The sequence below is a fragment of the Lepidochelys olivacea genome (assembly GCF_965140295.1).
Source record: "Lepidochelys olivacea isolate rLepOli2 genome assembly, chromosome: 11".
Taxonomy (NCBI): Eukaryota; Metazoa; Chordata; order Testudines; family Cheloniidae; genus Lepidochelys; species Lepidochelys olivacea.
The window spans coordinates 9,785,417-9,809,139 of NC_140421.1; the positions used below are offsets into that span (position 1 = coordinate 9,785,417).

Consider the following 23,723-nt stretch of genomic DNA (forward strand, 5'->3'; position numbering starts at 1 on the left):
GTGTTTATTGCGGCATTTGGGGGCCCAGAACAGGTAGGGGCCGAGCCGGGGGGCGCTGAGCCACCTAAGCCTGGAAGATGCTGGAGGAGGCAGCAGAAGCCTAGGAGGGGAACAGAGGCAGAGACACTACTGTGCCCTGCCATAAATGGGCAGGCAGGAGGGCATGCGGCTACACGCCAATTAGCTCGTCTTATCCGTGTCCCCCGTGCTCTCCAGTGCAGGACAGTTCCAGGCGTTATAGTCCAGGGACTTTGGGCTGAACCTCCTCTCACTTACGCCAGTGCAAATTTGGAGTCCAGTGGGACTAATCCATCCCTGTCCCACCACTGGACTCAGGCACAGTGAGTTTATGCCATCTTTGTGCCTCCCATATGTGGGGGCTGCCAGAAGCCAGTTTGGTCCCTTCTGGAGATTAGAGCAGGGGTTGCCCTAACTTGAGCCCAGCTGTCTGCAGCCACTCTTGGCCTTTGGGGCAGCCAGGAATAGCCAGGGCATAGGAAAGCCTGGCCGTGTCCCCCTCCCGCTAGGAGTACTCCCAGCATGCTCCCTGCATGAGGGGATCCTGTGGGGGTGGTGCAGAAATGGCTATGTCAGTTCCCATGGTTGCTCGGGCCTCCTCCCACCGCTCTGGGGTTAGCCCAGATTACACCAGCATAACCAATCAAACTACATTGATACAAGCCCCTGGACCAGATTCTGAATTCCTTTACACCAGTGTAAGCCCAGAACAACTCCACTGAAGTCAGTGGTGTTACTCCAGATTTCCATCAGTATAAACGAGATCAGGATCTGGTTCATAGCCACTGAATTCTAAACTGTCCTTGTCGAGGGAGCAGAATCTCCTGTTACAATTAAACTAAGGAAGGACACGGACAGTCTGTCCAGGCCCATGCAGGAATCGGTGCAGGTACCAGGGTCTCTCTCCTGGCGTCGCTTCTGTGCGTGTTGCCGGGCTGCTGCCGCTATCTTCAGCTCCAGCTGTTTCCTTTTCACAGCATCTGTTGGCATCGGGTCACTGAAATGAGGCCGCAGACGGCACTCCCGCTGGGCCTTGACACAGTCCGCAGTCTCCTGGGCCATGTCAGAGCTGGATCTGCGGCAGCTCGGGCTGGAATTCTGCAACAAAGGCAAGTGACGTTAGGGCGGGGGCCAGGAAGTATTTAAAAGCTTTGTCAGATCCAAAAGCAGCAACGGAGCCAGCCTGGGCTCTGCAGGCTGCTGGATGCCATGACAGAGTCTGATCCTGCTGCCTCTGAAGTCAATGGCAAAACTCCCACTCATGGGGGCAGGCTGTGTGGTCTGGGGCTAGGGCAACCGCATGGGAGTCAGGAGTCCTGGGTTCTAAACCCAGCTCTGTTGTGGGGTCATGGGCAGATGACTTCACCTCTGTTTCTTCTTCTGCTCTCTAGGGCAGGGGCTATCTCTTTCTCTAGGTTTGTACAATGGGGTCCTGATCTAGGCACTACTGTAAAACAAACAACAGTATCAAGAGAAGTAAGACTGAGCCCATTGTCTCTTCCATTCTCAGATGGAGTGGCATCACCAGTCACTGAACAGTTCAATGTTGCCGTTTCAGACACATTTTTAAAAACTAAACCTAACTGTTGAAGAGAGCGCGAATATACAAGCAGTTGGTTACACAGCGAATGTCTGTGCTGGGTAGGGGTAGGTGGAATGAAGTCCTTATGGGGTTCTTGGGGGTTATTTTGGAAGTTACACACACACACCAAGTGGTGCTCCAATCCCAGCGAGCCAGGGGTGGCCTGTACAGGGATGAGGGAAGAACTAGCCCCTATTACACTAAAACTTTCCAGGAAAAAAACAGTGAATTAAAAATAATGCAACAGAAAAACTTCATTTAACAAAACTGACTTGATTCACAGATTTCCTTTCTACATCCATTCCCGGGGTCAAAAATCAGCCCGTTCGTATGCCCCTGATCTTTCCGAACACTCTAACACGGCTGCTACTCTGAAATCTAACTAATTAAATGCTAACGGTGATTAGTGCCTGGCAAAAGCCACCTGCCTGGGGTGAAATGGGAATCTTTCCTTACGTTTCCTGCAGGTTGAGTGTCACTAGGTGTCTCATTATTTGGCTTGGTCTTCCAGGTCCGTGTTGCCATGGAAATGACTGTAGCTGGATCACTGTCCTCCTCTGGAGAAGAGAGATCAGCTTTCCTAGGGTCACATGATCCCATGGATGGCGACTCTACAGCAGTCTCAGCACTGCAGCTGCAAGGGAAGGAGCAGAAGCCAATCAACATCATATACGTGCAAAGGGGCAGCCACCACTAGGAGTTAGGAGATGATCTGAGTTAGGAGATGGGTTTGGGCAGGGTCCCCAGGTCTGAGCAGCACCCATCCGTTCAGAGAAGGATCCAAACTGGAAGGCTTTAGTCCATTCCTTGTTTTAATAATACACTTGTGTGGGGTTTAAGGAATCTAAAATCAGCTCAGATCTGGTGATCTCAGTTACAGGAGTGGCTATAAAACTATAAAAACTGTCCCAGAGGGACACTGTAGTGCCTGGCACTGCTTTGAACTCATTTTTAAAAGGCATACTCAATTTAAATGGACCGTGTCTCTAACAAAACAAGTTATTTCCAGGGAAGATGGGAACAGGATTTGGTGCAATATTGATAGCTTAGCCAATCAATGGGTGAAGAAAAGAGGGAAGCGATCATGAGGATACTGAGACGCCTTCTGCTTTGGGTTTATATCACAAAGAAATCTGTTAAGAGGAAGTTTCATTTCCCTTGTTTCAAATTCCTTTAACAAGAAGGGCTGTCAGGACTGTATACAGACAACCTTGGTGTAACTGACCAGAGCGATGCAGGAGACTGGAATATAATCAGCCTTTGTGACTAACCAATACCTAGTATAATGACTGTTTCTTCTTTACGTAGCTTTTTACTCCTAGGCTACCACTGATGCCTGACAGCTGCTAAACTGTAGCTCCCAGTACTGTCACATATTGAGGTCTATAGACACTCCCTTTATAACTAGGGATAGGTGAACTGGCTCAGCTAAAGTGAATGAGCACAGACCCCAAACTGAATCTGGTTCAGATAAAGTGAGAACAGACCCAAATCTTCCCCCAAACTCAGACTGAATCTCTTATTAGGCCTGAAAAAGTTGGTTAACTTTTCAAATGAATATTTTCATTTTCACACACTTCTGTGCTTCTAGATCCCAGCTGGGATTAGCAGAGGATTTGCACAATTAGAGTCTGATTGCGATTGTATACAACGCCAGTGACACCGTGCAGTGCTAGCAGAAGGCTGGGAATCAGGACCCCTTGTGTTCTATTGTGTTCTGGCTCTTCCAGTGCCCTGCTATGTGGGTCTTGTTATGCCACTTCACTCTTTATGCCTCTATTGTTTCCTCTGTAGAATGGGAATAACAAAATTATGACTGCTGTTTGTGTTACAGTGACATCTAGAATCCACTACTGAGATCAAGGACCCACTGTGCTAGGAACTGCATAAACGTGATGTAAGATATTGTCCCTTCCCCAATCTAAATATACAATGGTGGGAGGGGAAACTGAGGCCCAAAGTGGTGAAGTGACTTGTCCAAGGCCACACAGCAGCAGAACCAGGAATAGAACCCAGGTCTCCTGATTCCCCATGCACTGCCTTAGGCACAAGACCGTACAGACCTAATTTGCAAGGAAGTGATCATTCATTTATGTTTGTATCGTGCTTTGAGCTTTTCTCATGACATGTGCAATCCGCTCTAAGAGCAGAGAGTTATTACTAAAAGTGAAGACTTGGAGGCACTTCTCTGGGAATGATGTTTGGGGAGCTCACTCACAGTGTTAGTTTCTGTGGCTTTTATATATTTTGTTTACTCTTCTAAACATTTCCAAAGGCGATCCTCCCTGGGAAATGGGAGCCGGTTGTGTCCAGGTGGTTTTGAAAAGGAAAGAGTGGAAAAAATAGACTATTTTAGAGTCAAGAAATTAAATCTGCACTAGGGTTGGTCAGTTATAGGTAAAACAGGTAAGAAAGGCAACAGCTAGTATTCCTACGGCAGTGTCCATGCCGTGTGAACGGAACTTTCTTTAGACCTGCTTTGTGCGCCAAATAGATTATTGCAGTGGTTCTCAAACTTTAGCAATCCGAGGACCCCCATTTTGATTTAAACATTTTCATGGACCCCCTGCTCAGCCCCAGTCCCCTCCCCCACTCCACACCTTCCCCCAAGACCCTACCCTGCCCCTCCTCTTCCCACCCCCGCTTCTTCGCCTCCTCCCCTGAGTGCGCCCCATCCCCGCTCCTCCCCCTCCCTCCCAGCACCTCCTGCACGCCACTGAACAGCTGATCCACGGCATTGATCAGTGGGGCTGGTGGTCCCGGACAAAACTTGCGGACCTGCTGGAGTACCCTCACAGACCCTAGTTTGAGAAATCCTGGATTATTGCTTTTGTGGTTAGATCTATACCACAAAATATACTGGCTGTGCAACGTGCCAGAGTTAATGCAGATTTCCCCACTGTGACCACTTTGTCCTGCACCACTGATGTAATCTGGCTGGTTTAACCAGCCCAAGGAGGCTCTTCCCAGTGCAGGGATGATCCTTCAGCAGCGTAGAGCTGAAGTAGGAGCTCTCATGCCATTCCCTCTCCCTCTACTGCAAGAGGCGTGTGGCTGGGATTCCTCCTGGGCTGAGATTTTGGCCCTTTGGCTCTAACCTGTGCAGGGGGAGCCAGCTTTGCACATGCTGCAGCGGGATCAGGGGAGAGCAAAGGGGAAGGTATTTTTGTTCTCTCACACGCCTGGACAGCACTTGTTCCTGTGCAGTGGCATCCCAGGGCCTGGCCCCTTGCCTCTGGACTCTTTAAATTTGACCTCTGTGATGTTTCCATGGCACAGACATCCTTCATTTTTTTTCATCTTAAAAGCAATTATTGCTTGAAATAAGGCTGTGGCTGGGAAGCTGATGGATCATGTAACTGACACCATAACTCGTGCAGACTGGCTCCGCTGTCTGTCTTCAAATCCGCTAAAAGGATCCACAGTATCTTATCTTTGCCTAAATCGTGTTCCTTTGTGAGCGCCATACAGGGACAGCTCTTGTACACTTCGGGATCCGTCTGCCCTTGGTGGGATGTGGTCACCTGATCCTGCTCTTAATTCATGCCGCCTCTTTAAAAATGCCCCCCTGGAATCTCAACTCCATACAGTGCTCTCCACTTCTTGCTCTAATTGCTGTGCAGTGTCACTGTAGACTGTTACAGGACTGCCCTGTTCACACCAGATGTGGCTGCATTTCAGTGGAGGGGGAAGTGATTCCCTCTGTAAATCCCGTGATCCCGTGGGATCCTTTGGGGTGAAGGTTGCTGTCTATATGTACTCATTTTAATACTAATACAGATGAATATTATGTTGAGAGTTTTGCCCCTGCCCATCTCTAGCCAATGCTTCTGAGGTGATCTTTCTCCCACTTCGCCCCACCTGCCACCACTTCCACTGGGCCCTCCCTTCCTCTCTCACCAGGTCTTCCCCACAGAATCTAAAAATCTGGCTTCCTCACACACTTGCCTCATTCAGACTCTACCCTCACCATGGCCAGGGACCCTGGAGTCTGCCGCAACATCTCCTCGATAGTGGAACTCTTCCCTCCACCAACTCCACTGACCTTCCTGCTCTCTTTCACTGAACGTGCTTTCAGTTATTCCAGAGTTCTCTCCATCGTTCTAGCTCTCACCCATGTCCCGAGCGATGTTCGTTTCCTCATCTGAAGACCTTCTTGCCAGCACACCAAGATCTCTGCCAACCCCTTAACTTCGGGTAACAGGTATAAATCAGTGCTGTCATGCTCGGCACATAGACAAAGCACTATGCCTAGTTTATTTTCTCTTCTCCAGGCCTCAGAACTTCATTCCCTTTTGCATTTTCTGCGTTATTCATCTTCCCTCTCAGCTTCCTCCATTGGATCTTCCCATTTATACTGACCCCAACTGACTTTCCTTCCTCTAGCCATATGCTAGCTGTATTCCCTTGGTACTGTTCCTGCCAGGTGTTCACTGTATTCTCTAAAATAGTCTATGCTCTCTGATAGTCATGGCCCACCAGTGGACTGTAGGCAAGACTGCAGTTTGTGGTGGATCCAGTATGTGCCACACTTGACACCATGTTGTGAGCCCTTTCCCCAGCACCACCCACTTTCTACCATATTACCAAGCTTAGGACCCAGCTGCCTCTGTTCTGGACTCCAGTACAATATTTCCTAGCTGAGCTGTTATGAGTCTTGGAGCCCGGAGTTCTCCCCATCCTGGCCTTGGGTGGTTGGGATTTGAAGTTCCCACACTCCATTGCAGGCCAGAGCACAAGAGAATTCAGCTGGGAAGAAATATGCTACGGCCCAAAAAAGCTGCAGCAGAGTTGTCTGTCTGTCTCTCTGTCATAGGGTTTTATCCTGCCATCCATCACCGTAGTGTCTGAGCATCTTTCACATCAAATTGATAGCAGTAGCAAAGTCCCTAGTAGACTTTATGGAGTCTCTGGCTCTCCTCCACCTGCAGGGTAAAATCTCTTGGGCTATTTATTGTGTAAGGTGTTTTGGTGGGTTGATTTTTGTTGATCTCTGTTACACATTGCTTCTCCTTCACGCCAAGCTTTCAGGCTGGCAGGGAACAATGCAGGGGAGTGAGCAGTTCCATGTGAATGTGCTGTTTTCCTCTGAATCTGTGGAGCCATCTATTCTCCCTGAATCTTCTAGAAAGAGATGCTCTAGTCCCACCCCATCTGTGCACAGTGCCTTTCTTCAGTCCTCTGCAAAACCACCATAGCTGTATCCTCCTCCTCAGCAGCTCTCAGTCCTTTCCATCCTTTTCTTGAGCCCTGAGTCTTCTCCATTCACCTTCCCAACACGGGTGTGGTCCGTACAAGCTCCTGTGTGCCATCCATGTCCCTTCCCCTCTTCTTCTAGCTGGATGGACTTTTCTGCCTCCTCGTCATCTTTTTACACTTTCCCTAATCTTGTTGGCCTTAGTTTTCTTTGCCCTTGACAACAGCTCTTTCATCTACCATCCTTACGTCGTCCAGAAAACCTTTTCTCTTGGAGTGTCTTTCTCCTTAACCATCTCCCCGAGTAGCACTTGCCCCACAATCCCTTGCCTGTCCAATTGGTTCCTATTTCATTACACAGATGGTCTCATTTCCTTCTCATCCTCCCAAATTCAAAGCTCAACAGTTTGAGAGTCCCCAGCTCCTTGTGTCCTGTCCTGGATGGTGATCCCACATCGTTTAGACAGCTCAGAAAGTGCAATTTGTATTTAAAAGCCTATGTAGGATTTCCACTGGTAGACCAATGTGTCTCTTCCCAGCAGGGACTCTTATGTGAGCCAAAGGGATTAAATGATTCAAGAGGGACTTAAAAATTTCCATCATCCCAATGTCACAACTCAAATAAATGTTCAGTCTTAAACTATGAAACCATTTACATGAGTCTAAAGTAAATAAGTGTGGCTACAAGTAAGTAATGGTACAAGACAAAATTGCTTGGTAGAATTGTAACAAATTTAACAAAGCCTATGTGTTCATCAGCACAACTTTATTAAAGGCCCACTCCTGCTCCCGTTGGAGCCAAGGACAGCCCAAATGCACAGAGGTATTTAAGCTCTGAACTTTGATTTCAATGGAAGTTAGGACCCTAAATGCCATCTGGGCCTCGCTCTCTTCAATGGGAGCCAGAGCATGTCCCAGGTGTATCTGTTGTGTCATCTTAAGTGATGAGGAAATAAAAGTGGTGAGCGAGGGCGGCAGGTATGCTGCCGCCACCCCACCACCAGACACCTGGCCCCGCCTCTTCCCGCCCTCGCAGCAGGTGGGGGAGTGAGGAGGGACGCTGTAAGCAGTGGCAGGGCTGGGGGTGGAGCAGGGGTGGGGCCTGGGGCGGAGTGAGGCTGGAGTGTGGGTGGGACTGCGGGTGGAAGAGGTTGGACAGGGAGCTAGCCAGCCCAGGGGAAGCTTCACCCACCATCCATGGTGGTGAGTTTGGGTTTTGTTACAAGCCTGAAACTCCAGCTAGATTCCTACAGCGTCACAAGCCTCTGGAGTGAAGTTTGGGCTGAATTAGAAACAAATCTTAGGCCAATTTGAGTGGAAATCATGTGGAACTTGGTGATTTCCACCCAAAGCTGTAAATTGGGAGTTAAACAGCACTCCTTGGTTCTAGCCAAAGGGAAATGTTTCAAACACTATCCAGATTAAGCAACAGCCTTTACTAGTCACTACAAGTATTACTTGGTAGTATTTGGCTAGGTTGGTTCCCCAGGAAAAATCACAGTAAAAGAATCCCCGTCACTTTAAAACTCAGATTTTTTAAAATATAAGTTCCTCTTTGTTTTGTTAGCACCTTATATTTTTAAAATTCCAATCTACTATTCATTCTTTGTGCTTTCTGTACTTCATTCAGTCAGCTCAAATCAAAATAGATCAAAACAGACAAGTCCCTTAAAATGTTTTGTTGATCAGTTTCTAGTCAATTTCCTCTCCAGGTTATCAGGTACTAGCAGGATGGTGCAGGGTTTCAGTTGCAAACACTAAAAGGAAATGTTTGTGTCAAACACCTACTTCCATTAGGATTAAAAAAAATAGTGGAAACATGGGGGTCTGATCCATGACTAGGATCCCTAGGTACAGTGATAATACAACTAATAAATAGCCATTTCTATTGGTTAGGTTTTGTAACTCTGAGATCCTAAGCTGAAAGGCTCTGTATAACTGCAGAGTACTGATCCAATGGGAGTTACACTTACATATTGGGAGGAAGACATAGACCCCTCAAACCAGGACTGCTTTCAGTGTCCCAGTAGAGTATGTTACCTTTTCTTAATAAGATCCAGTGCTGAGCCTATGAATTCATCCTTCATTTTTTGTAGCTTAGCTCCATAACTGGATAGGTCTGTAGCTTCTAAGAGCAGCGATGGACAGCAAGAAGAATGGGCTTCAGAAGCCAGTGCCTGCCCAGCAAAGTGAAGGACTCCACTCAGTTGTCTTGAGTCTAATCCCTGCTGCTCATCACTGCAGACCTCCTCCCTCTCCCCGTGGATTGCTATTGCCTGCAAAGGCGATCTTGGAATCGGGCTAGAGCAAATAGGGACCAGGGACCTATCTGTACTTGACAGCTGGTAGGTACAGTCTTTCGACAGGCACTGGTTAGCCCCAGCTGTGCTGACCAAACTGAAGCTGCCCCAGGTGGCTGGAATGTCTCCATAATGGGCAGAGCCAGCAGTGATGTGGCTTTCATGAAACACATCATCATAGTCGTCCGTTGTTGCTGTGGAATCGCTGGGGAGTTTGGCCTCCAGGGCTTCTTGTGGCACAGCCAAGTGGATGTCCTTATTGCTTTCCTTTTCCAGAGTCTGGCTTGCCAGAGACCCTTCACTCAGGCACTTTGTTGGCCCATTGGTACCCGCAGATAAACGCATCTCCTTGCTTCTCATTCGCTTGAACTCCTCAAAGGTAGGGATGTAGAGTCTCCCTTTACAGCGTCCTTTTCTGCTCAGCTCTGCCGGCCCTTTGGCATCAGTCTCCCCATCACAACCCTTCAGGGATCCAATGGTTCTGGATTTGACGATCTCTTGGCTTTCCTTGGCATGATGGAGAGTCAGGCTGGGAGAGCTGTTCTGTCTTCTCAGCTGCAACCTCCTCAGAGCTTCCTGCTTGATGTCTTCCGGACTGGTTATCCTGCACGCAAAACATGGCCTCTGTCTCCCCGGCGCCGTTGTGGGGCCTTGACTGAGGGGTGCGTGTTCCACAAACACCGCACAGCAGTGTACAGCACACCCATTTTTGTACTGCTGGCATGTCCGACATTCTGAGAACTCCCTCGCCACCCGGTCTGTCAAAGGCGCTTGGGGACGCACGGGCTTGCACGGTTCCGCTGCCGGCTTGGCGCTGTGAATCCTCAGCTTCTCCTTCAGTTCTTTTTTGGCATCCCCATGTAGGGCTCTCTCCTCCGCGGAAGGGAAAAGCCACTGAGACACTTTGGCAAAAGGAGGAAGGGGAACGTTTCGCGCAGATGGTGACGTTTGCTTGGGGTGGAGGGGCAGGTGCCCGCAAGCGTCTGCTGTGCTCTGTACTGGGGCTCTCTCTGCAGAGCCTTTGGACCAGTAACTGGCACCTTTATAGTGGAAAAGGAGCTCGTTGTCCATGCTCCGGCACTGCGAATACAGACTGGAGTCTGCAACTGTCGCCCAGTGTAGATTCTCCACACTCCGATACAGCCGGGTTTCTGCGGCACTGGCGAAGGTTGTCTTGTCTATGCGACATGAGTCTACAGGGTTGAAGTCCCCAGCAAGAATCTGAGTGTCTAAGTTCTTTAGTGGATGCATGTTGCTAATTGAAAAATCCTTTAGGCCATGTTGTGCATACAGCTGATTATTCTGGCAGCTCAAAATCACCCGGCAGTGTTCCTGTCTCTCATCAACACTGATGTATGTCATAGCAAATGTACATGGATGGTCTAACACATTGGCCTTTACGGGGAGATGAGGGGGGAGCTGGCAGATCACTTTGATGATAGTCAAAGTCCAGACCACAGACAGCAGAAGCTTGCTGCTGGGTACTCACATTAAAGAGCTCTCACTTTGGTAGAATTGCCATTGTATGCCCAGGCACAGAGGGAAACCTGTTAACATAAGGAGAGACAAGTTACTGAAGTGGCTCAGTGCTGATACAGACAGTGCAATGGCAGCTGTACCTCCAGGGCATCCAGAAGCCACAAACATCAGAAGGCAGACAGCTGTGTCCCTGGGAGGTGGGCTGTATGGTCTAATTGGTCTATGCCATCTCTAGCTAGTCCACTGACTGCTGCAACTAGAGTGTTTTGGAGAGGTTTATCTCACCTTCCTGCTGAATCCAGTGGCGGGTGCTCGCAACAGTGTTGCTTAGATATCATGGCAAGAGACACCTTAGGAATACCTGCTGTTACTGTAGATCAGAGATAGGGTTCTGCTTTTTGGGGTTCAATAATTTCATTATTATTAATTTCATTGCCCTGGAAATGGGCAAATATAGTGCCCATCTACAAAAAGGGAAATAAGGACAACCCAGGAAATTACAGAGCGGTCAGTTTAACTTCTGTACCCGGAAAGATAATGGAGCAAATAATTAAGCAATCTAGAAGATAATAAGGTGATAAGTGACAGTCAGCATGGATTTGTCAAAAACAAATTGTGTCAAACCAACCTGAGTGCTTTCTTTGACAGGGTAACAAGCCTTGTGGATGGGGGGAAGTGGTAGACGGGGTATATCTTGACTTTAGAAAGGCTTTTGATACTGTCTTGCATGACCTACTCAGAAACAAACTAGGGAAATGCAACCTAGATGAAGCTACTATAAGGTGGGTACAAAACTGGTTGGAAAACCATTCCCAGAGAGTAGTTATTAGTGGTTCACAGTCAGGCTGGAAGGGCATAACGAGTGGGGTCCCGCAGGGATCAGTTCTGGGTTTGGTTCTGTTCAATATCTTCATCAATTATTTAGATAATGGCATACAGAGTACACTTATAAAGTTTGTGGATGATACCAAGCTGGGAGGGGTTGCAAGTGCTTTGGAGGATCAGATTAAAATTCAAAATGATCTGGACAAACTGGAGAAATGGTCTGAAGTAAATAGGATGAAATTCAATAAGGACAAATACAAAGTACTACATTTAGGAAGGAACAATCAGTTGCACACATACAAAACGGGAAATGACTGCCTCGTAAGGAGTACTGCAGAAAGGCGATCTGGGGGTCATAGTGGACCACAAGCTAAATATGAGTCAACAGCATAACACCATTGCAAAAAAAGCAAACATCATTCTGGGATGTATTAGCAGGAGTATTGTAAGCAAGACACGAGAAGTAATTCTTCCGCTCTACTCTGCACTGATTAGGCCTCAACTGGAGTATTGTGTCCAGTTCTGGGCACCACATTTCAGGAAGCATGTGGACAAATTGGAGAGAGTCCAGAGAAGAGCAACAAAAATTATTAAAGGTCTAGAAAACATGACCTATGAGGGAAGATGGAAAAAATTGGGTTTGTTTAGTCTGGAAAAGAGAAGACTGAGACGGGGACATAACAGTTTTCAAGTATGTAAAAGGTTGTTACAAGGAGGAGGAAGAAAATGGTTTTTCTTAACCCCTGAGGCTAGGACAAGAAGCAATGGGCTTAAGTTGCAGCAAGGGAGGTTTCAGTTGGACATTAAGAAAAACTTCCGAACTGTCAGGGTGGTTAAGCCCTGGAATAAATTGCCCAGGGAGGTTGTGGAAGCTCCAGCCTTGGAGATTTTTAAGAGCAGGTTAGACAAACACCTGTCAGGGATGGTCCAGATAATTAGTTCTGCCACGAGTGCAGGGGACTGGACTAGATGACCTCTTAAGGTCCCTTCCAGTTCTATGATTCTATGATTATAGGGGAGTTATTTTTAGCAATTTGTGAATTCTGTGTAGAGTCCAAAAATTGGTGATTGCAGGGGATGTGGGGTGTGCTTTCTTTTTGTATATACTGTAACAAGTAATCCCTAGTGCACGTTAACACACTACATTAAAGCTCACTGAGGAACCTTTAATGCGCACCAGCAGGGTCTGTGTGGACCAATTAACGAGCAACATGCTAGTGTGCTTTAGAATCACACACCCATAACCATATTAATGCTCTGTGGGGATGAGCTCTTAAATACAAGTAACCATTTCCAATGTTTTCCAGTGTTTATTGGATAAACACTGATTTCAACTTTTGTCTCAGGCTGTTTTATCAGGGTTTAGGGGTTAAAATAACAAATCAGAAGCCCTAATCATAGATGAGTTTGGTGTTTTACAAGACAAATTCCCTGTCCCAAACGGTTTATTGACCAGAACAAGTGGAGGCAATGCCCATGGCGGGCGGTACAGGCTGAGGGAATGGCCAATATGATTCTCCAGTCTCTGAGAATGTCCAGGCACAGGTACAGAGGGGCACGAAGAAGGTTGTTTGGTTTAATTTTTTGTACCCGAGAGAGACGTATAAATGATGCAGCTCATGTTAGTGTGGTTTCTTAATGCTCTGATTGACCCACTCTGGGAATGGGTGTGTCCTAGTGATCAGAAATCAAACTCTACGGGCCAGATCCTCCAAGGGATTCAGGCGCCTCCCTCCTATTGATTTCAATAGGAGTTAGGCACCTAAATCCCTTGGAGGATCTGGGCCTACCTGTCTGGGTTCTAAGGCCTGCCTCATTGTAGCGTCTGAGCACCTCGCAGCCATTCCTGGATTTATCCTTTCAGCCCCCCTGAGGCTGGGCAGTGCTGTTATCCCTGTTGGACACAGGGGGAGCTGAGGCATAGAGAGAACCATATTTGTAAAGCTATTCAGGCATTACGCCGCTCAGCATTGCAAGGCCTATGTGATTTAGGAGGCTGAGCCTCAGTGAGAGGGATTCAGTCATCCAATCCCCACAGTCTCTCAACGTGGAGGGACTAAGCACCTAAGCACCTTGAGAAACCTGGGCCCCAGTGACTTGCCCGTGGTCACACAGGAGCCAGTGGCAGGTCAGCACTTTGCCCACGCGCCCGCCTTCCCTCTCTCTGCACCATACTGCCCTGAGCCAGACTGTAGCGAGCCCCAGGGCCAGGGGAGGCAGGACCCAGGAAAGTGTGCAAGGAACCTCCCAGTATGTCTGGTTAATGCTCCTTGCAAGGGGCACAGGTTTAAGGGAGCAGAGCCAAGAGGAGAGGAAGCGTTAGCCCTGGGGTGGGGGGGGGGTCTGCCTCCTCTTCCCATCCCTTTAGCACGGCCATGGGCTGCCATGAGCTCCTCTGCCAAAGCAGCCCTCTCCCCCGGGGAGCTGCAGGTGTAAAGCAGGAATCAATGCTCTGTGCAGATATCTGCCTGGAGACTGGTGGGGCTCTAAGGGGCTGCTCCCCTGCCCCATCCCATGACCTTCTCCCCAGGGAGTGAGGGAGGAGGCACTCCAAGGTAGTAGGCAGTGGACGCGCTCTTCCCATACTCCCTTCCAGCCTGTCGCAGGCAGGCTGGCCCTATAAGGGCTTAGGCCTTAGCCTGACCACCACCAGGTTTAGCTGCCTCCCTGGTACAGGGAATGTAGAGATCCTCAAAGGTATTTAGGCACTTAACCCCTATTGAAGTCAATGGGAGTTAGGCACCAAAATACCTTTGAGGATCTGGGCCAATGAGTATAGGGGTCCCATGGCAAGAGGGAGGAACTAGGCCTGTTCGGAGTTAGAGGGCCTGTTCAGTATGGGGAGAGACTCCAAGAGAGCAGACTGGAGGTGTGGGGGGGCATTCTATTAAAGAGCAACAGGACAGCCAGGGAAGAGCCAGGTTGAACGCATAGGGAGGGTCTTAGGAAGGAAAGACAGGGCAGTTTAAGCTACAGAGCAGTCAGTTAAATTGATTAAGGTCCCAGGGCTGTAGTAGAGAGTGGGCCTGGGTTCCCTCTATGCTGCCACCTCGTGAGGTGACACAGCCATCCCGGCCACCAAGGGTGTATGAAGGGACTGATTGGCACCTCGGAGGGCTAAGTCACCTCCGTGACTCCAGTGGGAAAGCTGAGAGAGAAACTGAGGCAGTGAACCGTTGTGAAGCCAGACTGGGTAAGTCTCTGCTACGCCCCCACTGAGGTGGGGAGCAGAAGGGCTGCTGTCAGTTGGTTTCTAAAACTTGTGGGCTGATTCTCCTGTCACTTATCCTGGTACAAGCTAGTGCAACTCCACTGACCTGAATGGAATTATTCCTATCTAACATTCTGGTAAGTGAGGACAGAATCGGGCCCTGTTATTCATGTGGCTTATGGCCTGATTATCACTGCATGTAGAATATCACTGCAGCCACCCAGTTTACTAAGTGTATTAATGTGCAATACAATGCTGAATGCTAACCACTACATAAACCGTTCACAATGTGTCTGTGCTTCCCCAGTAACCAGCACGTCCACTCACCCCATCCTCCCCCAGTCTCCTCATCTCAGTGCTGCAATTCCTTGTTTTCTTCAGATGTCCCTCCTCCGCGTTTCTCTCTCGGGATGCCTGCAGATAATAGCAGAGAAACAGGTATCAGGGGGTAGCCATGTTAGTATGTATCCACAAAAACAAGGAGTCCGGTGGCGCCTTAAAGACTAACAGATTTATTTGAACATAAGCTTTCACGGGTAAAAACCCCACTTCTTCAGATGCATGGAGTGAAAATTACAGATGCAGACATAAATATACTGGCACTTGAAGAGAAGGGAGTTACCTCACAAGTGGAGAACCAATGCTGACAGGGCCAGTTCGATCAGGGTAGATGTAGTCCACTCCCAATAATAGATGAGGAGGATGATCAGGATGTTCTGTGATCAACGGTTATATAGTCATTTGTTCTGCCAGGAAAGAAAGAGAAAAACACAACATAAGTGTCATGTAGGGAACAGGCCTCCTCACCTTGAAATAGCAGAGATAAAGGACTCACAAGGTATTATGAAAAGAAAAGGAGTACTTGTGGCACCTTAGAGACAAACCAATTTATTTGAGCATGAGCTTTCGTGAGCTACAGCTCACTTCATCGGAGCTGTAGCTCACGAAAGCTTATGCTCAAATAAATTGGTTAGTCTCTAAGGTGCCACAAGTACTCCTTTACTTTTTGCAAATACAGACTAACATGGCTATTACTCTGAAAGGTATTGTGAGAAAGTACTTGTTATGCTGGAAGGTGTTGATGGCTCCTGGAATGGGTTCTTGCTCTACAGACTATCATAGACATGGTTAAAGCCCCTGGGTGTGCTAACTTCTTTCAGGATCAACGAAGGAGCAATTATGCTCCTTTATGTAGTGATAACTAAAAACAACAGAAGCCAAGGCCCAAAAGAATGGTTTGCATGGCACTGCTGATCAGGGGCAAGGGGATTGTTTGGCAAGCTGAGTGTGTGTGAGAAAGCCAGAGAGGAGAAAGCCAGCAGAGAGGGCGAGATGGAGTTGTGAGCATATCCCGGAGAGGGAGCAGAAACAGAGCTCTTTGGGGCAAAGAACTGACTGGAGGGACAGATATGAAAATTGTGAATAAGGAAACGGCCTGCTGGTGTTTGTTTCTGTTGTGTTCCGCTGAACAGGACTTTGTCCTTTCTCTGTAAATAAGCAGAATTGCTCCAAAGAATATACCTTTGTGTCTTTCAGTGTGTCCTCAGAAGCTGTCTGTGTGCTTATTATTATCAATAATGTTTATTGTAGAAATGCTTATGAAAGTTTGTGTTTTTGGAGACGTTCCCTCATAAGGGACTGTGCTATGAGGGTTGGAATTTGGAGATGTGCCCTAGAGTACATGGCTGTCTGCTTATTCCTTTTTCATTCACTGATTTGTAATTTCATGAACCCCAAGATTGTTACATTTATTACTGTAGTGCCTAAGGTCCACCTAAGATTGAGGCCCCATTATGCTAGGCACTGTACAAACACACAGAATAGTAGACAGTCCCTGCACTGAAGAGCTGCTTACAACCTAAATAGACAGAGGGAGTCAAAGCCAGAGCTGGAAACTCAACCCAGATCTCCTGAGTCCCAGTCCACCGTCATAACTATGTCCTTTCCAGCCAGCCAGTGCAGGTGCTTCTGCAAGTGAGTCCATTTGTCAATACATCCTGTTCTCTCCCCCGGACTTGCTATTTCTTTGATTTCCCCTTTTGTCAAATTCCCTGTCACACAGGAGAGTATTTAAAGGGGAAACGTTTCTCTGATTACTCTGCTTTCTCTTCTCTTAGCATGTGGCTGATAGCCAGAGAGGAAAGATCCCTTACTGGTGCCTCCCAGCTCTTTCCATTCTTCTCGCCACTCAGCAAGAACTCTCCTTTTTTAAGGTAAAAAACAAGTAATAACACTCCCCCCCCCCCCGAATCTCTTCCTGGCTTCCTTGTAAATCAACAGAAGCTACAAAGGGCACAAACCCAGCTTTTATGAATGCCTTTTCCGTGACTTGCCAAAGGTAGCCACTAGCAGAGCTGGGACTAGGACTCACGAGTCTTCTGCTCTCAGGGCAGGTCTACCCTACAAACACTGCATTGGCACAGCTGCACGGATACAGCCCTGCCACTGTAGCGCTTTGATGAAGACACTCTAAGCCGACAGGAGAGAGCTCTCCCCTTGGCTTAGTTACTCCACCTCTCCGAGAGGCAGTACCTATGTTGGCGGGGGACGCTCACTGTCTACACGGGGAGTTACGGGTCCGCATAACTGTGTAGCTCAAGGGTGTGGGTTTTTCACACCTCTGAGCGATGTACTTATACAGAGGTAAGTGTGGAGTGTAGACCTGGCCTCAGTCTTTGTGCTCAGTGGCCTGATCACAGAAGCACAACTTTTAACTGCCTGACTTGTGCACTTCCAGAGTGTACCGTATGCCTCCCTGCAGCACCCCCACCCTAGCAGTTTGCTTTAGGCAGCCTGCAGTTTTGTAATGCTTCACCCCAGCGATGACAGAGTTTAGCGCTTCCATCTGAACTGGATCAGTCAGTGTGACTGCGGGAGCCTCAGAGGGACACTAAGTACATCTTTGCTCTTTGCTCATGTTGTCTGCACAACGTCCGTTAGTTTCCTGCCTCAGGGATTTAAAAGCTCCTGATCATTATTAGCCTCAGGCCCATACGTGAGTAATAGGACCTGGCCGTCAGACTAAAGGCGTAGTCTGATGTTGTGGCTCATTTTCTGCATCATCCAAGTCAGTTTATCAACTTTTATTTCAATGAAATTCTGTTATGTGTTACCTCAGAGACCCACTGTTAACCTCCGTTTTCCTGCAAAATCCTCTCGAAGCACATGATGTATTTCTAGAGGATTAAGGCTTGAAGGATTAATTATTTCTTCCCAAACATATAAGAGCCATCCTGCCTAGCTGACCCTCCCAGAGGACCATTAGAGAAAATGGCAAGAGGATAAAACAGATAAGCACAGGAATAAACACTTGGACACTGGTGAAAAGCATTATGGGTAGCCTCAGTAATGTAGTAATGCAGGCCCAAGAGCTCCTGGGATGTGGAGACTGGGAGAAAGTACGCATTATGAGGTGTTAGTGAAAGATGCAACAAACCATGACAAAGAAGAGCAGGGGGTTTAGCTCCTCTCCAGTGGGGAAGGGTATCAGTGGTATTGGCTCCTCAAGAGATTTCGTTAATGGACCTGTCATGGGGGGGAAGCTTGTTCCGTGCGCCTGTGGAGAGCTGCTTTTGAACGTCCTTGGATGACAGACCTCTCTGCTACCCTGAATGGAGAGATGATATCCTACTCCAGTGGCTCTTGCAGAAGGAGGAAGGAACATCTCTTCCATGGCACATCTTCTGCTCTCCATACAGGAATGATACATCTCCATTAGCCAAGAAGAAAATAACTTGTGACTCATGCCATGAAGCCAAACTGACCTGTGGTGGAAAGTTCTGGCAGCAGGGAACAGCTGGAGCACAAACTGCAAGGACCCATCTTTCCCTAGCCCCAGGGGGAAGGATGAAATAGCCAATAGGTCTTTTCTGTCTCTAATTTCTATGACTGAGGAGCTCAGCAGCAAATTGAGTGTCTTGTGGCATCACCAGGAGCATCCTGCAGCTGCTCCCCAATCCCTTCTAGAGATCTAATCAGCCGGCATAAAAGGGACAGCACATTTTAAAAAAAACTGCACATTGGATTTTAGCAAGCTTCTATGTCACAGTGAGTTCCGTGGCAACTAAGTTCCCCTTACCGACAGCACTCTCTGTCTCTCCCACTGTCAACATGGATTGCTCTTGTGCATTTGAAACCTTCTTCTGTCAAGTATGTTTTGGTGGCTTAGTTGATAACTAGAGATATCAGGGAGGGAAATATCATGTATCTCTATTTTTCATGTTAAAGGTAAACAAAAAAACAGAGATGTCTTGACTGTATTTGCTTAGCCAGAGCCGAGCTATGAGAGCTAGTTTGATACAGGAGTAGGGATAGGTAGCTGCGGATATATTTCTGGTACTTATTGTCAGATTTCTGATGGATTTTTCCCCCTAAGACAACTGAAAGAGCAGTAGGGCCTCACAGGTATTTTTTAAATGATGGAAGATGAGGTTCAGCTGTTGTAGCTAATCCAGCACAGTTCTATGGGTTTCCTTTTGTTCTTAGAGGAAATTGATGAGGTGAAAGTTTCTGAAACCTGAGTTTGTACTGTCAACATTGTCGCTGGTGCCTGCTCTGTGTCACTTTGCACTTTCAAATTTTTGTTAGTTTTTTAAAATGTGTATGTACTCTTCCTCAAAAAAGATCTGCGTGAAACAAACACACAGAGCAATCTAATTCTGAAATGCAAACAAGCAACAGAAGCCTCGTATATTAACAACAAGCTTCAAAATCAGCACAACTAAAGCAACCAATTTTTAAAAGATAGATTTATTTTATGAGAGAGACAAGGTGGGGGAGGTAATATTTTTTATTGCACCAACTTCTGTTGGTGAAAGAGACAAGCTTTCAAGATCCACAGCACTCTTCTTCAGGTCTGGGAAAGATAATCAAAGTGTCACAGCTGAATACAAAGTGGAACAGATTGTTAAGTATACGGAGGTAATACATGTTGCAAGAAACCATTCAAAATGAAGTGGGCAATTAATACCTCTGCAGTTATAGGACAAAGGAGAGTTAGTGGGTTACAGATTCCATGATTTTTGGTGTCTAGCAGAGTTATCAATTTAAGCACCCAGGCTCATCGTTTGAAGGTGGCATGCAGGTTTCCTTCGAGGACGAGGACTGAGAGGTCAGATATGGAGTGATCATTTTATGAAATGGATTCACCCCTGGGTGATATGGTGTTTTTGTCTTTTATCATTTTCCTGAGTCCATTTGAAAGCATAGTGATTATCTGGTTTCATCCACATAGTTGTTATTGGAGCATTTGGTACACTGGATGAGGTACACCACATGTTGAGATAGGCACGTATAGGACCCATGGCTCTTGAAAGGGGGGTTGTGGGCAGGCACCATGCAAACAGGCTTTCACACAGCTTGCATTCCAACTTTGTCTCCCTTGTTTACCATGGGAGACACCCTCCCTCTGGAACCTTATGAAGCACTAGTGGGTGAATAATATGCTGCAAGTAAACATCTCACTACATAAGCCAGTCCAAGCACAAAATGTATTCACCCATCCCTTTTACAGCCTGATGATGTACACTAGCGTAGAAATCGGGGAAAGCATCCAGCCATGTGGATACATGAGAAAAGGAGGACGTTTTAGAGGTGCTACAGAGCAAATACTGCTTTTAAAATTCATTTTCATAGAGGTTTACCAAAGTGAAATTAAGCACTCAAAAGAAAAAAACTTACAACAGCAGTGGAAGGCTCTGATTTTCCATGTATTCCAATGAGAACTGGGGTCTCTGCATCTTACTGTATGCCATCAGTATGCAGCTCGTGCTAGGCCACTTCCACTGAGACCATTCCTCCTAGTGGAGATAGTGAAACGGTGACAGGTATTTCTGAAAACTACCAGGAGACTTTGTACATCAGTGGGCACATTACTATATATTATACTAACCACTGCGGTTTCCCCTTAAGCTGTTTATCTGAGCTTTTGCCATGGATCTGATGGGAAAATGTAGCCTTTGCCAACAGCATCATCAGCTCATCCTCAGCTGCCCCTAGAATTATGTCTGCTTTTAGCTTTGTGCATCTGTGACCTGGAGGGTCCTGTCTGGAGGCACAGACTACACTGCAAAACTTCCAGCTGAGCCTCCCTTACTCTTTTCATTTGCTGGTGCTCCCATCCACTGGCTCCCACAGCTCCTTTCCAGAGTCCCTTCTGCCTCTCCTTGCATGCATTCCCCTTTGATGCTGACATCCCCAAGCTAGTTAACTCACTTTGACAGCATCCAGGAGCTCAGAGAGACAGTGAACATTAGGTACTACACTCCACAGAAATGTCCCCAAGTACGCTCCCCAAATCCAGAAACAGGTTGCTTTCCTACCTACTTCTCCTTGTCTGTCTCTGTTTGTCGTCTTTTCCATCTCTCTCTCCATCCCTTTCTTTTCTTCATTCCTCCGTCTCTCCCCTTCACTATCTTTCCATATGCAGCTCAATTATCCAGATGTGGTGTCAGGTGGTAACAGGAACACATTCCAGATCAGAGCTACAATCCTCCCCCTCTTATTGCCATTCTTTCCTACAGAGTCCATGCTATGGGATCTGCCGAAGGCTGGAAGCATACGACCAATGTAGGCCAGAAGCTCCAGAGGGGAGCTCTCTACTGCCTCTACTGGTGAAAAGGAAAAAGTGCTGCCACAGAGTTCTTCCTTTGCATAGACTACCTACCCACAATTCCTCTCAGGACGCTTGAGGAGTCACCATAACTAGACATTAACTTGGATTTTGGGGGTAGTTGGCTCCTAGATCAGTTTAAAGAGTTTATTTCTAAGCAGTCAGGATTCTGCTGAAGGGTCTTAAGTGGTCTTGTTCCCTTTCCAGGGGGGACTTTGTTGTGACAAATGACCCAGTGTTCTGCTTATCTAGCACCGTAATGAGCTACCTCATTAGACTGGGTTAGCTGGTGGCCTCTCCAGGCAGGACTGGGTAAGCAACTCCCCTGGAACTGGAGACAGACCTGCAAAGAGACACTTGGATGACTAGTACTTGCTGATCCTAACAGTGAGTGGGGTTTGGTGGATAGGTGAGGTGGTGCAGCCAAGGGACTGTGGGACATTTCCACTAGTGGGTGGGCAGACAGTTGGATGGACTGTTGCCAAAGTTACAGGAAAGCGGGGTGGACCGTATTTGACTCTTTATATGCATATCTGTTCTGTTGGTGGGTTTTCCCAGATTCATGACTGTGTTCCCTTTGTCCTTGTTTGTACACAGTCCTGGAGTGCTTGTGAGTGGGGAAGTTCAAGCTGTTAAGGGCACCCAGGGGAGGGTGTGTTTAGTTTTTCCAGGTTTCAGGCTACAAAAACAGTGAATCAGCTGACTCCATGACACACTAGCAGCTAAAATTAAATTTAAGTATCCAACATTCCTATTTTATCAATACCTATAAATTTGACATTACACCTTACAGGCTGCCAAAAAGAAAGCAATTAATAGACCTCCCTCACAGCAAAGGACCACTTTAAACTATCCATGAGGTCCTGATTACAGCAGCTATGAAGGAAAAACCAACCTTATGGCTAATTGGGACAGAGATGCAGGAAAAGGATGCAAATCCTCTGGATTAGAAGAGCAGTCTCCTCAGTTTGTGGTCAGCTAGGAAAAGTAACTAACTTGAGTGGTCCAGGGTTTAAAACTACAGCAAAGAGATTAAAAAACTGACCATCTGTTAGAAAGGATGCAATGAGCAAGGCAGTTTCTTCCACATCTGAGGGAGAATCCTCACCTTTGGGAACTCTGGACATTGATTACACAATAAATTTGATTAATAACCACATGTAATGTAGCAGAAACTGACTAATTTTGCTCCTGGGATTTGCCCTTGATATACAGTGCTTTCAGACTCAATAGCACATTAAGAACACATTTATCTCTGGCTGCAAGATCTGTATAAGATAGGAACTGTGGACAAAGACTCCCTGTGTCTATGTCCACGTGGTACAGAACGGCTCAAATAAATTGGTTAGTCTCTAAGGTGCCACAAGTACTCCTTTTCTTTTTGCGAATACAGACTAACATGGCTGTTACTCTGAAACTTGAAAATATATAGTGAATGTAAAGCAAACACATCAGCTAGAGCTTGTGTACACAGGGAAATTTACTGGCAGAACTGTATCGGTATACTTATAGTGCTGTTGTTGTACTGTATAACTCTCCATGCAGAATTTCTTATTCAGGAACAGCAGTATAACTATACCGGTATAGTTCTGCTGGTAGATTTCCCCAGCTAAACAAGACCCTACCCACACTGACGCCTCCCCCCGACACCCAGGCATGAACAAAGGGTGCATCTTTGCTCTGAAAAAAGGTGAGTTCTTAACTCATGTTAACTACCATGAAGTAAAATCCTCACAAAGACAAGGAAGTTTGTAGTTTTCACACATACTAAAAAATCAAAGTAAGGAATAGGGGGGAAGCCAACTGTCTATCTCAACCTAACAACTCAGGTGAAACCTATACCCTGCCTTATCTTCACCAGGATTTGATTACATGAGTTAAGAACACACCTTTTTCCCTAGTGAAGACAAGGCCAAAGAGAGAACGGATATTTAGAGAGCTGGCTTCCTTCTGTTGAATTCTTACAACCCATTTACTGGCCGTTCAACCTGAGCATTAGCCTTCCTTTTCTGAACCTTAATGACGAATGAAACTCGGTATGGGTTTGTAGAGGATGAAAGGTGAAAGGGGGCTGGCGCTGAGACTTAGTGGCCTAGGGAAACAAAATCTGACTGGTTCAGCTCAAACACTAACAATATCAGAGGAAGCCTCCACCCTAACATGAACAATATTAAGTGGGTTAAAGTTTGAGATTACATTTAACTGTATTGTGTATACATGACGCATTGCAAAGTAAAAAGGTGGGGGGAAAAAAACTATGATACCATCTTTACACTTTTCACTTTTCAGAGCAGAACTGCACTTCAAAGTCTCTGGAAACTGAAGTGACAGATTATATATAACAGCAGCTTCAGTCTTGAAGTGGATCTGGGAAGGCAGGGACTTTCCAGCTGACACTTTAGTGACCATTTTCAATTGGCCCTAGCAAAAGAAGCAGCTGGAGAGCGTGGGTGAAATCCTAGCCCTCTTGAAGTCAATGCCAAAACTTCTAGTGACTTCCTA

General features: G+C 46.9%; 1 protein-coding gene across 4 annotated transcripts in view; it reads right to left on the bottom strand.

The window, feature by feature from the left end:
• The window catches only part of LOC311528186 (intersectin-2-like), a 91,298-nt gene that overhangs the window by 10,245 nt on the left and 57,330 nt on the right, over window positions 1-23,723 (bottom strand). The window contains exons 1-7 of one of the 4 annotated variants that reach the window (XM_084642888.1): window positions 20,932-21,300; window positions 20,291-20,409; window positions 15,234-15,357; window positions 14,939-15,025; window positions 8,837-10,643; window positions 2,057-2,234; window positions 912-1,116 (exon numbers count right to left, since the gene is read on the bottom strand). In XM_084642888.1, the coding sequence (XP_084499014.1) occupies window positions 912-1,116; window positions 2,057-2,234; window positions 8,837-10,458 (2,005 nt within the window). In that variant the 5' untranslated portion in view covers window positions 10,459-10,643; window positions 14,939-15,025; window positions 15,234-15,357; window positions 20,291-20,409; window positions 20,932-21,300. Of the gene's footprint in view, window positions 1-911; window positions 1,117-2,056; window positions 2,235-8,836; window positions 10,644-14,938; window positions 15,026-15,233; window positions 15,358-20,290; window positions 20,410-20,931; window positions 21,301-23,723 lie in introns of those variants that run through there. The other 3 variants (XM_084642887.1, XM_084642890.1, XM_084642889.1) reach the window with 3 other exon arrangements.